This window comes from Centruroides sculpturatus, unplaced genomic scaffold (assembly GCF_000671375.1).
Source record: "Centruroides sculpturatus isolate CEXI.00-Female unplaced genomic scaffold, Cexi_2.0 scaffold143, whole genome shotgun sequence".
Lineage (NCBI taxonomy): Eukaryota > Metazoa > Arthropoda > Arachnida > Scorpiones > Buthidae > Centruroides > Centruroides sculpturatus.
This window is the reverse complement of record NW_019384447.1, coordinates 170597-187292: the sequence shown is the minus strand read 5'-3', so window position 1 is coordinate 187292 and position 16696 is coordinate 170597. Positions and strand designations below refer to the sequence as shown.

General features: G+C 30.2%; 1 protein-coding gene across 1 annotated transcript in view; it reads right to left on the bottom strand.

Moving 5' to 3' along the window:
• Positions 1-16696, bottom strand: part of LOC111620416 (tektin-1-like) — a 34066-nt gene that overhangs the window by 14839 nt on the left and 2531 nt on the right. The window contains exons 2-3 of the mRNA XM_023362333.1: positions 4220-4385; positions 4025-4153 (exon numbers count right to left, since the gene is read on the bottom strand). Of these exons, the coding sequence (XP_023218101.1) occupies positions 4025-4153; positions 4220-4385 (295 nt within the window). The remainder of the gene's footprint in view (positions 1-4024; positions 4154-4219; positions 4386-16696) is intronic.

Sequence of the window (16696 nt, the reverse complement as noted above, 5' to 3'; positions counted from 1 at the left end):
TGAGTGGTTGTTTGTTTCGTGAGCAATAAAATAATTTTAAAATAATTTTTAATGATACAATAGCGACGTTTATTAATTTAAAAAAAATCTGTTCGGCTAAACATCGATGAAAATTCAACGCAAAGTTGGTTAATAGCGATATACTAATAAACTAATTACATGGGATATACTAATATCCTAATATACTATACTAATAATGTATTTTTTTCCTTCTTTTCGGTTATCCAATTTTTCAGTTATCCGACCAACCTGAGTCCCCAATTGAGTCGGATAATTGATGCTCTACTGTATAGACAAAGTTAATGACCAATTTAATATATTTCGACAACTGCTCAAAAACCAGATGGACCAGGCCGACCGCATGGAGGTTTATGTTTGCTGATTAAAAAAAATATTGGAGAGATTAAATTTAATCAAAAAAACTGATAACTACATAATGGGTTTTACTACATGTTACTAATTCAACTATAACATTGTGATTTAAAAAACTTGTAATAATTTTATTGATATACACTCCTCCAGAACAACTAGAAATTATAAATAAAATATTTGATTAATGTGAAAAATGGAAACATATTTCTCCATATATTATAATATAATCATAGGCGATATGAATGCTAGAATAGCTCAACAAATGGATACATTTTATTATGGTCCCAATTCATTAATTTGCAATACCTGAGAATCCAAAGATAAAAAATATAATAAACTTGGAATGCAACTACTCAAATATACTCAACATTTACAGTTATATATTATGAATGGAAGGCTAAGATTTGACTGTCCTTCAGAATTTACATGTATAAATTATAATGGATGTTCGGTAATAGATTTAACTATTTGTCCAGAATCATGTCAGATCTGTGTGTATCTATTCAGGTTTTGAATTGTGATATGTCTGACCATTTTCCAATTTGTGCCTCTTTTGAGATTTCAACTAAAACTGTTTATGAAAAAATATTTATACTTTATTAAATAATTCATTATAATTATCAAGGTGTTCTTTCACAAATTAGTAATTGCATCAAAACTACTATAAATAACGAATTATATAATGAAAACGAAAAATATTTACAATTGATAAATATAATTAACCAATTTATAAAAATCCAAACTTTAAAACAACGACAAATTTCTACATTCAAAAAACCATGGTATGACTTCCACTGCTACACAGCAAAAAGAAAGAAGAATAAAGCCTTGCACCAATTTAGACAAAATTATTCAAACAAAACATTTATGAATTATAAAAAATTAAAAACTATTTATTTTAATTTACTAAAAGCAAAAAAGATCAATTACTTAAAAAATTTATATCATCAATTGATTTATACCAAAAATTCAGATTTCTTCTGGACTGCAATACAAAGATTAAGGAGGAAAAAATTAGACCATCGAATAAATATAGATACATCAACTTGGATTCAAATCTTTAACAGATTTCCAAATATAGATAATCCACTAACTCTAATACAGTAGAGCATTGTTTATCCGAATCAATTGGGGACTGAGGTTGCTCGGATAACTTATTTTTTGGATAACCAATTATGTATGAAAAAATATATTAACCTATCCCATGTTGAAATTTTTCTCTGTTGCGTGTCGCTTCGCGTTGAATTTTCATCAATGTTAAGTCTAACGTAAACTTTTTAAAATAATAATTGCGGCTATTGTATCGTTAAAAATTATTTCTTTATTTTTTACAAACAAAATAAATATATTGAAAAATATAAAAACAAATAAAAATTATACTTTAGAAGTTGATCTAGTATCAAAAACGTTCGATTCAGCACAACACACAGTCCTCAGAAAAACACCACACAAAAGTACCAGTGCTGCCAGCTAAAACACACACCAACAAAAAAATATTGGAGTAGCTCAAGATATAGCCAAAGATTGCAGCACCACACCACTAGTGAAAATTTAAATTTGTGGACTGGAATGCTTTTGGTTAACTGACTTTCAGATAAACGACACTCTACTGTATCTTTTAATCCGAATAATGATTTATTTGATTTGCCATTTACTATTGACAAACTTGAGGATTCAATCCAAAGAATGAAATTAAAGTCTGCCCCTGGCATTGACCTAATAACTTCCAAATTTATCAAATCCTTGCCTCCATCAGGCAAACAGATTTTGCTTGACTCATTCAACTTATAAAACGTCTAAATACCCAGAAATTTGGAATACAGCTAAATTAATTATGATCTACAAAAAAGGACATCGTTTGGAACCTGAAAATTATAGACCAATTGCTCTTCTTCCAGTATTAAGGAAATGTTTCGCATCTATTTTAGTAAACCGATTTCAGTGATGGACCCACAAAATGAATGTTAACTCTGAATTTCAATACGCTTTCACTAAATCCAGGGGTACAGAATTTGGTATTTTCTTACTATCCTCAATTATTCAAATATATTTACAAAAAAAGTAGGAAAATTTATGCTGTCTTTATTGATATTACCAAAGCTTTTGACTCTGTTCATGTTCCGACTTTGGTTAATAAATTAAAACAATATGGTGCAAGTAACAGTTTTTCAAATTTGATTATGCATCTTTTTTCTTCTTATAAACTATATATTGTAAATAGCAACTTACTTAGTCCATAAATAATTACAAAACATGGAATACTTCAAGGTGAACCTCTTTCTCCATACCTTTTCAATTTCTACATAAATGACATAATTTTTTTTACAAGGATAATGAAGAAATATATATCAATGGTCATATTTTCCACTATATTTTAAATGCAGATGATTTAGTACCATTAGCGCTTACTTGCATAACATTACAACATAAACTTGATAGAGTAAATAAATACTTATCATTTATCGATTAATGCCTCAAAAACAAAAATAATTATTTTCAGGAAAAATATTAACAGTTTTTTTCTTGATTAAATAATTTATCTAGGTGGCAAACCTCTAGAAATTATCAGCAGCATAAAATACCTGGGAATTACCTTTAGCTGGAATGGATCTTTTCAACACCATTTTAAATGTACTTACTGCAAAAATTAACTCACTTATTGATAATACTATATATTTATGCTCAACGTTAAAAATATCTGACTTAAAACTTCACATAAAAATTTTCAATGCTATAATTCTTCCTTCCTTTTATTACGCCAGCCCGGTATGGACTCTTGATTTTTTTTCAAATTTGAAAAATTTCATATTAATTATCTTCGTAAATTATTCAAGCTTGAGAGAACTGTACCAGGTTATTCTATTAGAGCAGAAACAAATAGAATTCATCTATTTCCTTGGCTTTTAAAAAGATTAATAAGATTCTATTACAGACTTATAAATACAGATGATGAGAATATAAAATTTTTACACCAAAATATGTATCAATCTAATGTTCTAAATTCTACCAAAGATACTTGGCAATACAAATTCAATAATATACTTCAAACATATGGAATCTCAAGTATTTTATTAGATAAATCTGATATAAATTGGAATAACGCCTATACACTACTGATGGAATTGGCCATATCGCAAGCAATAACCCAGAAAACTTTACTATACTTTAACAATACTGTACTGTAATACAATAATCAGAAAACTTTACTATACTTTATCTGTTGAAAGACTGCACAGCTATTAAAAAATATTGTCAGAAATACCAAATAACAGAAATACTTGGCATGAACCATGATTTAAATTATATGTTAAGAATTGGAGATTTATCAAAAAACGATATGTATAAACTAAATAACTTTTTCACCCAGACTACCAATATATTTAATACAGTAATGATGTTGTGAATTAATATTTAGTTAATGATATGCAACTATAACTTATTTTATGTATATTTTTTCTATATCTGTTAAAATTATGTGTTATAATAAAACAACATAAGATGTAAAACAAGATACTACGGCTTTTTTCATGTATAAAATAACCCTCCTGTAACAAGGACTTTTTCTTTAGTACAATAAAGCTTTGATTGATTGATTTTAAAAGTTCTAGTTCTAATCAATTTTTACATTAAAACTGCTTAGTGAATATTCTACCTTATTTGTCCCATTATGTTATTTAACATAAATTCTAAAGATTTAATTAATTCTTGAAAATAAACCAGTCCTTTTTGTAACATTTGTTGTGGTTTGTCATCCACTCTTTCAATTCCTTGCCGATCTGTTCTATAAAATTAGAAAATATAATTACTATTATTAACACACAAATTATTATAAAATTTAAATTCATACCTTAATAATAAACATTGAGAAACTGTTGTTAGCAATGGTGAATAATGAGCTAAAGCGTTTCTCAACCGATCTTTGAATTCTAATAATCTGTTTATGCACACCTGTAGACGTCCAACTCGATTATCGGCCTCATTTTTCCAAAATTTTATCTCTCTAATTCTCTCTTCTACAATTATGAAAAAAATGTATAAATTTTAAGTATTGGTACTTATATTTTATGAAATAATAATAAATTTTTATTTAATAAAGTAATCAAATATTTTTAAAATTATGCATTAATCAAATATCTTAAATATTTACTTAATTACTTACTACATTGTCTGAAAGAATAGAAATAATGTTTTGAATTTTATATATTAATGGACTATAAGATAGATGTTCATTTGTATTTCAAAAATCTTTGCTAAATGATATAATAGTATACTTAGAATTTTCTTAGAGATTTAATATTTTACTTATGAAATCTATATGTAGTTGAGAGCATTTTGGAACCAGAACATTTAGAAGAATATTATTCTCTGATTATTTTTTTTTATAAATGTAAACTTAAAAATTTTTTTCCATTTTATTTATTTAAATTCAATGACTAAATTAATATTTTGGAACTTATATTTATATAATAAATTATAAACATAAGTTCTGGAATATATGTATAAACAGGGTGGGTGGAAAGTAACTAGGCATTGAGAAATTGCTATAATTTCTATTTCTAATATGATGATGATGATGTACTGATGTACTTATTAAATGGATGCATACTTTAAAATTCAATGTAGGCACCAGCACCATCCACCAATATCACATTTTCCTCAGATTGTGATGTGGATTGATGGCCACTAATCTGTGTCCACAATCAAACCTGTGGACATTTTAGCTTCAAATGACAATTCTTTATTGTTTCTAGACAGATTGTGGCATGATATCCGTTTACTGTATGCCACTATCTCTACACATTGACTACTAATTTCCACACTCCATAGCATGCAGCAATTTGCATTTACTCCTAACAGACAAGTGGTTGGCCCCTTTTTTGTCACTTTGTATGCAGTTTCTCTCAGTCATTGCCCACATCACTAATGCAAGAATTATAATACATTTTATTATGATTGCATTATTCAAATATATAGTGATTTCTCAATGCCTAGTTACTTTTCACCAATCCTATATATAAATATTTTATTAATTTTAATAATGTACTTATTAATTTAAAGAATGTCAATATAATCAACATTCCATCAGTTGTAACATATGCTACATTTAATTAAATGATAAAGGACAGAGGAGTGTTTAAGAAAATGATTTCCTTTCTTGTAATTTAAAAATGTGATTAAATCATAAAGATCCAAATCAATTATTTAATGCATAATATAGTGTATTAGCTAATGTATGGCAAATCATCACTTAATGTCATCAATGAGATTATGGAAGCTACGATGTTAAATGAAATAACCTATTACAAAACCACTTTTACCATAAGCTAAATAGTATAAAACTTTACTTTTAGCTCAGGGTTCTTCTGAAAGTTGTTCCTCTGTATTTCCAATTGATTTACATAAAGTTTTGGTACCTTTCCTCTAACCAGGACTAAGTTACAAACCAGCCAAGATGCTGGCACATCCCTCTGAAACCAGGGCCATTTTCAGTAATACACAACACCTAAGTTAGAATTCTGAGTGGCTTAGTAGGCAGAGCTAAGAATAGATAAGAGAAGCTGATTGAACTAGCTAGAATTCTAGAGGTGGGAGGAGTCAAGCAGTAGTTAGAAATGAGTTCAACATCACAGCATAACTAGAGTTAGCAAGAATTCTGGTTTACTGAACATGGCCCAGAACTGTTCCAGTAAAACCTGGATGTCTTGCAAACCTACTATGATTAAGTCATACTTATGGAAGCTTTATTGTTGATGGATATGAAAGTACCCTAAGCTTCCTTCAGGTATTCAATTAGTTACTCTTCCAGCCTAGCAACTAAGTCTCTATTCAGCTAGACAACTAATCAACAGCAAGAAGATTGCCTTGGTATAATGGTATAATTTAAATCAACATCACTGAGTCCCTTACGCAATTAATTTGATAAAATATAAATGACAATAATAAAAAATATTATATTTTTCAGCATATAAGATGCATCTCTATTTTGGCACAGAATAATTAGAGAAAAAAAAATATTTAGTTATTTAAGCCATCCCACACTTTTGGGCACTGGAACCCCAAAATTTTGTTTTACTGTGTTCTGGATAAAAATGTAAAATTATGTAATACAAATATACTTGTTCGTGAGATACAACAACCCTGTCCTAGTCCTTTTGATATAAATCCTTCTGATATTTTTTTTCCAATTTTTATTTTTGTTATGGATTCTCTATTTAATTCTTTAACTGCTTTAATAAGCATGTTATTAATATTAGTGATGCAATGAATATTCCGTTACTATTCGGTATTTGGCCTATTTTTCGTTATTCAGCCAAATACTGAATACTTAAAAAAGGAGTAAGAAATAACAAAAACACAGTAAATTAATCATTTTGGTAACTTTTATTAACGCTGAACATACATTTCAAGTTCGAGAAAGTGCAATTTTTTGCTTATTTACGTAAAAGATCAAAGGAAAAGTAATATAACTAAGTTATTTTTTTTAAGAGATCAAAAAAGGTAACAAATTAAATGAAAACTACCTACTTATTATGTAGTTTAGTCATCTATATACTCGTATATAAAAGAACAACTCCTGATAGGATAATTAACGCAGAGCCAAAACTACTGGTGCTAGAATCTTAAAAATTTCAGGGTGTGTTCCTTTTGTAAAGTTTAGGTGTGCTAAGAAAAGATTTTATGAAATTCAACCCTAGAGGGGTGAAAAGGGTAAAAAATTTGTATGAAAATTTTTACTGGATGGGCACATTAGATAGAAACTTAGATCATAAAACATGAAAATAATAATAATTAATGATCTGTAAAGTGTTTTTATGACATCATCCCTTATTATAAACTTGAAAATTAAATTAACTTTTTTGTTTCATTGTAGAAAATTATTTATCATAACTGAAATTCCAGACACTTGGTACCTGAACGGCCCCAGCATGTGCACACTAAGTGACTTTCATTACAAGAATTTAGTTTCCAAAATCTATGAGAACAATTATTTGGCATTGACAGCTGTGAATTTCATGCCAATAAGCTGCCTCGACTTGTTTGATTATGTTATCAACTCAATTTCATATTTATTTTCACATTTTCACTTCGCGGTCCTTCTCTCTTCTTTTTCTGTTATTTACATGTGTAGGTCATTTCATTGTTATCCACATTTGATATCATTATTTATCACATAATGCCATGACACTCGTGTCTCTCCGCTACAACTGTCAAGAATTAACACGATTGGCGAAGCGTAGTGACAGCAGGCCAATAGAGAGCAGGATCCTTGCCATAATGCGGTTTGCACGCCAATTTTCGTACATGCATTAATCAAGCCGAATATTCGGCTATTCGGCTACACTACTGGCCAAATATTTGGTATTTGGCCTGAGGCCGAATATACTATTGTTGCATCACTAATATTTATCTCTTTTAATGTCTCCCATAATTTTAATGTTGGGATATTATCATATGCTTTCATTAAGTCTATAAACAACAAATGAGTTTCCTGTCCTGTTGCTAATCTTTTCTCCATAATCTGTTTTATACAGAAAATATTGTCCATACATGATCTTCCTGTTTCAAATCCACTCTGCTCTTCTTTTGCTTTTGTTTGATATTCTTCTTCAATTAGATCTCTTATTATTTGTCCATATAATCTATTAAATGGTGCTGTTACTGTAATTCGTTGATAATTCTCATATTTTTGTTTATCTCCTTTTTTATAGATAGATGTCAAAAAGCCAATTTATTTAAAATCTGCATAGGAGTATTGAAAATATGGAAAAGGAAATGTTGTTATATGGGAATAGATATTAACATTGATAGATATTAACTGATCAAGTGATCAGGTGATAATTACAGAGGATAAGGATGATCTAGAATACATGACAAGAAAAATAAAAGAGGAGTGTTTTAAAGGAGGTTTATATGTAAACATGAGTAAAACAAAATATTTATGCATAGCAGGGGCTAAAACAGACATGAAACTGGAAGGAGGAGAAAAGATTGAGGGATGTGAACATTACATTTATCTTGGAATACAAATTCATCAAGATGGAAGAGATACATTAGAAATTAATACAAGATTAGCACAAGGTAAGACAGCAGTTAAAAGATTAAATGGAATATGGTGGAGTGAAGAAATAACTAGATTAAGAAGAAAAAGTATATACAGTAATACCCCGAACTTATGCGATGGGTGGGACTGAGCGATAACCGCGTAAATCGGGGTATAATTTCTCAATGTGTGTAAAATCCAAGTCGGATGTATGTAAGCTAATAAATGTTCTCGTTAATCTTATCTCGTCTTTTGATTCGTTCATTGTTACAAGAAATCACCACATAGAGTCTCTCGAGTCTCCGTAGATATAACAAACACAGAAATAAATAACACAAAATAAATTGTAGCTATGTGTCGATTCNTCGGATGTATGTAAGCTAATAAATGTTCTCGTTAATCTTATCTCGTCTTTTGATTCGTTCATTGTTACAAGAAATCACCACATAGAGTCTCTCGAGTCTCCGTAGATATAACAAACACAGAAATAAATAACACAAAATAAATTGTAGCTATGTGTCGATTCTGCGCGATACATCCGAACATGTAAGTTGAACAATAGTGTGGAGAGAATGAGTAATCAAGAATTGCATGGTGCTCAAACAAAAGACAAATCGACGAGATTTGAAAATCGCGTAACTCTGGGTTCGCGTAAGTCAGGGTAGCATAAGTCAAGGTATCACTGTATTAATATAATGCTATTGTTAAAAGAATTCTGCTTTATGGGACGGAGGCATGGAGAATGACTGGGGAAGAGAAGAGAAAAGTAACAACGATTGTGTGAGATTTTGAATACCCCTTTTTTTGTTTAAATCAATTTTAACCTAAATAATAATATCAAAAGTAATATTTTAATTTTGAAAGAAAAAACTTTATTTTCACACAACAAAAAGGAAGCCGTTAAACCATACTTCCTCGAAAACGTAAGTTGAACATCCTTTTTTCTTTTTCCCTTATCTTTAAAAATTTAGTCACCAAACTGACAGTCAACCCCTCTAAAATTTCCCATTCATCCTGTTCATGTGGGAAAATATGACACGCTAATTGGAGGAGAACTTCGAAATGTAGCAATTCTTTCCCATTGTTCAGGGAGTGTGCCAGAACCTGCTGATGTAATAAGATTCCAAAAAATCTACAAGGCCAAAGCCTCGAACCTTAGAAGAGTCTGTCAGTATCTCTACAAGTAAAATGTCATATTAACTAAGTGTCATCAATGATCTTATCTACGAATATGATAACAAACTTTGCTTAAAATAAAAGGAGAAGACATCATATAAGACAAGATATCTAAGAACCTATTAAGGTAGTATAACCTTCGAATCTTTGTAATCTCTCTGTCGTGTTAGGAAGCTCATATATTTTAACCTCGATTTTTTCTTTTTTTCATTTTATTAAATATCTTTTGTTTGTTACTTAAAAAAGGGTCTCATTAATGACTGAATCTAAAGCCTCCATCCACTCCACTCCAACGAATCCTCGTAATAAAAATAGATAGAAGAATTGCGAGTTTAAACTGCAAACAAATAGTTTAACTGGTGTCAGGAAAAACAACTTCCAGGGGTTCTCGCAAACACCTGTTCATTTATCATTCATAGAAAAGCCATCCTCCGACGACCAAGGGCTGATCTCACGATTAGCTGCTGATTAAGAGGTACACGAGTTTTACAAACTCCGTATCCCTGGCCAGCCCCTCACAATTGAAATGGATGCATTGAGAAGATCGAGCAGAATCTCAAAAAAGAGTAGAATAACTAATGAGAGAATCAAAGACCTAATGGATTTGAAGGAGATGGTTTTGGAGAAAATAAAAAGGAAACAACTTATTTGGTTTGGACATGTAAAAAGAATGAGTGACGAGAGACTCCCGAAAATGTCAATGGAATAATCCACAAAAAAGGAAAAAGAGAGGAAGACCCAGACAAACTTGGTAGAACAGAGTAAAGTTAGCATGTAGTGAAAAAGGGATTAAAGAAGAATGGTGTATGGATAGAGAGAGAGATGGAGAGGGTTCCCGGAGATTGGAAGGCAACATCAGATGCCATAAACCAAATATAGATAGATAGATAGATACTTTGTTACACTTACATAGAATATTATTACAATGAAAGGGTTATCACATATATGAAACAATGCCTTTTATATCTCCTAAAATGTATTTGGCCCCTGATATTAATGGCCCTCAACACTTAGGTGAGCATCTTTTAAATATAAGGCAAAAAATTATCTTAAAGAACTTATTACAAGACTCACACATACGAAAATATAAAATTATAAAACTATTAACCATTAAAATGTTTAAAAACTGTAACTTAGCTGTTGACAGTTTTACAATTGCACCATGAACACCTTGACAATATATTACGCAACACGGTTATCTAAAAGGGGTATTGTTTCACAGATGTTGCTGTCAAAGAGGTTTATGGCTTTATTACTTCTCATACTTCATTGAGTTCCAACTACCTCATCCAAATGATCATATACAATCACAGTACCATGTGTTGACCTAATAATTATCTTATAAAGTCCTTTTTATCTTTTGGAGTAGTGTATTAAACTTTAATACTTGCATGAATGTACATAATACACCTCACTATCACCCTTTTAGTTGTACCATGTGCAAGTCTATAAAGTTACAACATTAGATTAAAAAATTTTAAGGCTTATCATATACAAGAAGTTAATTATAATCTGCCTTTCAGTTATTATATTTTTATTGATTATTACCTTGTCAAATTTGCTTGAACTGTAACTCCATGAACTGCTCTGTATAATACAGTGACAGTGTATAAAGACCATGTATAAAGATTTATTTAAAGTGGGTTCCAACAAATGAATATTATATTTGATCTAATATAATATTCATCTGTAATAATAAACATTTGCATTTCGAGAATAAACTCATTTTTCAACTACTTAGTTCATATTTTGTCAATTTTCAAAAATGATATTTTATTATAAAATATTACTTTATAATATAATAAAATATCATTATCAAATAGATTTAAATTCATTATGTTTTCATAGAAACAATTAAAATTAAAATGTAACAAATGAAAAAAATAGATTCCTTAATTTATGACATTAGGAAATAAAGACACACTATTTAATTTTAGATTATTATTATGAAACCTTAATTACTTTATTATTATTAAACCAAAACTAGATTATATTGTTCCTTATTCTAAAGAATGTTAAATTCTGTTAACAACAGAATTTAACATTCTTTAGAATTTGGAACAAATATTTAAATTGTTGATGTTGCATTGACAGTCTGTAAATGTTTTGATAGAAATAGTTTTATAGTTTTTTAGTCTTCTTGAAGAAAAGTTGATGATTAGATATCAATATATATAATTTATTTCTTATTATTTTTTATTTTTGCAACATTTTAATTTTGTCAATATCAATATCATAACAAATGCTAATAAAATTCAACCGTCACTATTTTAATGTAATAAAATAGTTTTCCAGATGATGTGTCTCATAATCAGATATAAAAAATTTGAATAATAATGCATTTCAACCAGTGGCGTAGCTACATATTCAGCGCCCTGGAGCAAGTCAAATCGGTACACCCCTTGTTCCTTAGAAGAGGTCTCGCAAAATTTATTTTGAACATTTAATTTAAAAACATATCTAATTATTTTGATTTAAAATCTTACTTAACAATTTATTTGAGATTCAAGGCATTTAAACATTAAGATATTTAATTTAATAAATCTTATAATATAATTGAGATAGGTTGATAATAATAAGCGCAGGGCCCAAACAGTTAGGAGTTGAAAGCTGAAATTTGGTACACAGTTAGGCTATGCCATGCCAATGCACACTAAGAAGGGATTTTTTGAAATTCCCCAGTGGGTGGAGAGGAAGATGGTTAAGGATTACACTGAAGAACTTAGCTTTTGCAAGAAATTGAGCATATTTTTAGACCCATCTAAAAATTCTCTAATTAGTCTCAGAAGAGGGGGCCTAATTCTTGCACACAGTGAAAACAAGTAAGATTGTCTATAATTAAGGTGACCAATCATCCTCCTTTAGGGAGGATAGTCCTTTTTTAAGTTCTGTCCTCCCTTGACAGCTAATCCATCATATGTGATGTTTGTATTTAATGTGATGATTCATCAAGGCTTGGTACTGTGCGGCAAGATGTAATTATGAGACGCACGTGCTCTGCATAAAAGACTTTGAGAGAGCGTGCCACATGGAAGTGAATTTGTTTACTTCTTACTGAAATAGTACGTGGCACATACACATGCAGTAGACATTATTATAGTGTATTATTGTTGCAATGAATAAACTGTTTCTTTTATTACGATATTTTTTCCTTCAATTTATTTGTGTCCTCCTTTTCATTGTAAAATAGTTGATCACCTTACTATAATCTAATACTAATAATCTTAATCTTTGCTATCATTACTTTTTGCCTGAGCAACATCGAGCTCATCTGCTAGTATAAATATAATAATAAAACAAAATATAATTGTTTAAGTATAGAATACCTAATAATAATTACTACGTATTATATAAACTGTATTGACAAAATGTAAGCAAGTTTAGTTTTATAAGAAATACATAATACATTAAAAAACTTCAAAACTGTTTTTTTTGCTTTTTCATTTGCAAATCGGTCAATCACTTTCTTCAGATCAAGTTGACAAGCTATGTTTTTTCAATTGATATAGTCAGGGGCAGATCTATGTTTTTCAGGGCATAGTGCTTATTGAAGTTCAATGGGAACCCATTTTTTGATAATACAAATAATACTATAAATTATCATTATTATATTATTATTAATATTAATTATTTTTTACTATACGATAAGTGCTCATTGTTAATGAAAAAGTATTAAAAATTTATGATAATTCAATTTTTGTGGGACCTTGAGACTTGGGGGCCCAAGGCTTAAGCCCTATTAGTTTCTATGTAGATCCGCCCCTGGATATAGTAACCAGAGTTAAGACAGTGTTGTGACATGCTGTTTCTTAAATAAGCTTTGATTAATTTTAGTTTTGAAAAACTTCTTTGTAATTGCCTGTAAAGTTAAAAAAAATGAGGCATGTTGCAATAATGTCAGAGAACCTATTTGAGGCTGCAGTATGAAATAAAAGTAGTTCAGCAACTTCGCTTATAGAAGTAATTTCTTTTACCTGACTATAAAAACACATTTTAAATCGAAGCAGTTGAGGTCCAAAACTAGGTGAATATGCCGATTGTAACAATTCTGATTGTTTCAGATATTTTTATCAGATGATGCGACAAGATATGCAGGTGAAAAGCACTTGAAAAGTGTACATAATTGTCGAATGGATTCAAATCTAATAGTTAATTGATTAATTATTACATCCAAAAATTTTTTTACAAATGTTTTTACAAGTTTTTATTTTGCCCTTTATAACTTGGCACCCTCATGATTTGTATGCCTGGAGCAGTTTGCTCCTCCAACTGCTCCACGGTAGCTACGCCTCTGATTTCAACAAATACATTGTTTACAATAAATCAATGAATCCTTGAATTTTTTTTTTAGCATATATTATGATTTTCTTATGTTTATTACATGAAAAAATAAAGTATTACTAATATTAAATAAACTAAGAACTGTTATTTTGTTTAATTTGCTACTCTGAAGGATCCAGTTTTGAGTCCAGATTGGAAAACTAAGGAATTTTTCATGAGCAGTCTGTCACAGATAGGTTGAGACCCATCCCTCACCACTAGGGAATTCGATCCCGGTCCTTATTTCTAATCCCGGGATTTTGGGATTATACTTAGTCAATCCCGGGATCCCGGGATTATTTCGGTATTGAGGGTTAATAAAAAATAAGAAAATCTTACAGAAATCAACAAATCAAAATTTAGACAAAAATCAACATATTTTACAGTATACACCTAGCTAATTTAATCACTCTAACTAATCAGACTCAGAGTCAGACTAACCAGACTTAAAATCACTCAGTCTTCATGTTAAATTTATTCTTTTTTAAGCATCACTGAGATCTCTTTAAACTCACATAAATTGAAAAAACCTTTATGTAACAAACTATGCAAATAAACGTTGAAAATTAACAAAAATCTCTCTTAACATCGACTAAATAGACTACTTTCATATAGCAACCTAGTAAGTAGGTAGTAAGATAAGTTTCTTAGCAAAAAGTATTTAAAAATAATATTAATCAGTCACATTTTTCTTAAATATAAAGAAAACTAATCTAATAGGAACATTCTAATTTGAATTGCGAAAATATGATCTGAGAAATAACAACGCATCCTGTGTCTCATCACCAAGTCTGCTTCTCAATTTGTTGCACATATATGCAGCTGCTGAGAAAACGCGTTTAGGTTTGATGGAAGTTGGAGGAATCGTTAGTAAATACTTATAAGCCCGTTCTAGTTATAGCTTCGAGGACACGGGGAGGTTGGAAGAAAACAGTCCGGTCGACACAGATCGGGATTGTAGGAGTAAAGGCTACAATCCCGATTGTTTCGATCATTGTAAGCATGCCTTTCTAAAAATAAACACGTTAATTTTGTAAATTCGGTCTCTGTGTGAGTCTCTCAGCATCCAGCAAACCACTACTCCCAAACGTAAAAAGACTTTCTCGCATCATCCTGACAGATCACGGGCAAGGCGGGGGTCGTAACCTTTTCACCTAAGGTCGACCCCCCTAAGCGAGAGGCGTCGGGTCTATATTAACCACACTGGCAAAACAAGATGGCTGACACATTGACAGGTAAAACGCACTGAGTAGTGCTCTCGACTGCGCCAGAAAATCGATTGGCGCCCGCGAAAATTCAAAAATACAAAAATGAAGTATATTACCAAGTAACCCAGTGAGAACTGCTTGCCTATCATTTTAGTTGAAAATACAAGAAGTTTTATTCCAAGCAAGCATCGCAAGCCCGCTAGGTTAATTTCTGCTGCTTGCTTGGAATAAAATTTCTTGTATTTTATATTAAAATGATAGGCAAGCAATTCTGTTAAAAGCACTGGCACTGAACGTTTCGCTTCATGCAGTCTATTTTGCAACTTTTTTAAAATGATGTCAATCCCGAAAATCTCGGGATTAGGAAAACTTAATCCCGAAAATTTTGGGACTGAAAAGTAGTCGGGATCCCGATTTTCGAGATCCCGGGATCAAATCCTCTACTCACCACTCTGCCATTCCCATTGTGGACCTGACTAAACCCTTGAAGGTCATTGAAAAAAATACCTTCTTAGAAAGAGTTAATAAAATAGGAAAAAATAAAAATGATTAGTGTTTTGTCTTATCTTTATATTATTTTTACTTTATAAAATTGAAAATTATTTTTGAAAACAATGAATGCAAAATGTTAAAATATTGTTATTGCATAACATAATACTGTAGTTAACTCAATATATTTCAGATAGTTTTATTTTATTTTATAATAATTACATTACTTAAAGTAAGTTAATGATTGTTTGTTATACATTTGTTTAAAGTTTCAAACATTACACAATAATTTATTGACATTTTAATGCCAATCAACTGCTGTGTAATATTTAACACAAAAAAAACCCCCACATCAAAAGTTACTAAGTAAAGCTAAAAAGACCACATAAACTACTTCTTTTGGTGACCCTAAAACAAAAAGTAAACAAATTCAATGGACTAAATAAAAGAAATGCTGTTGATAATATAACTATTATCAAAGAAATTAAAATAAATTACTATATTATTTTATTGCTAATATTGACAGTAGATTGTTTCATAGATATTACTGTATTTGACAAAACATTTAAAATTAAAAATATATATCTTTCATTCTAAATATATATCTTTCATTTAAATTGAAAGATGTATACAGTTGTCCCTTGACAATCCAGGTATGGGACCAAAGGGGTGTCAGATTACTGAAAGTGATTACATATTTGGCATTGTTTTGCTAGCAGTAGCCTACAATATTCCCTACTCCAATTGTTCGAACAGAACTGCTCATGGAAAACACACGAAATGTGTGTCATCGTGTAAGAATTGGGTGGATGAATTCATGTCATGACATGCTTCTATGCAACTAGACACGTAACAGGGACGGGGACTGCGGTGACCTTGACGAGAGGTGTGTTGGACTACTGAGCATGTTGGATTACAAAATGTTGGACTATCAAGGGACAACTGTAATTTGTTCTAGCATTTAATTGCATTGTATGTTTTATTTCCAAATGATATTGTGTAGGTCTATGCCAATTTTTGGAATAGTATTTATCATGTTTGGAATTTTTATAACAATTTCTATATACAAAAAAAAAAAAAAAAAAAAACT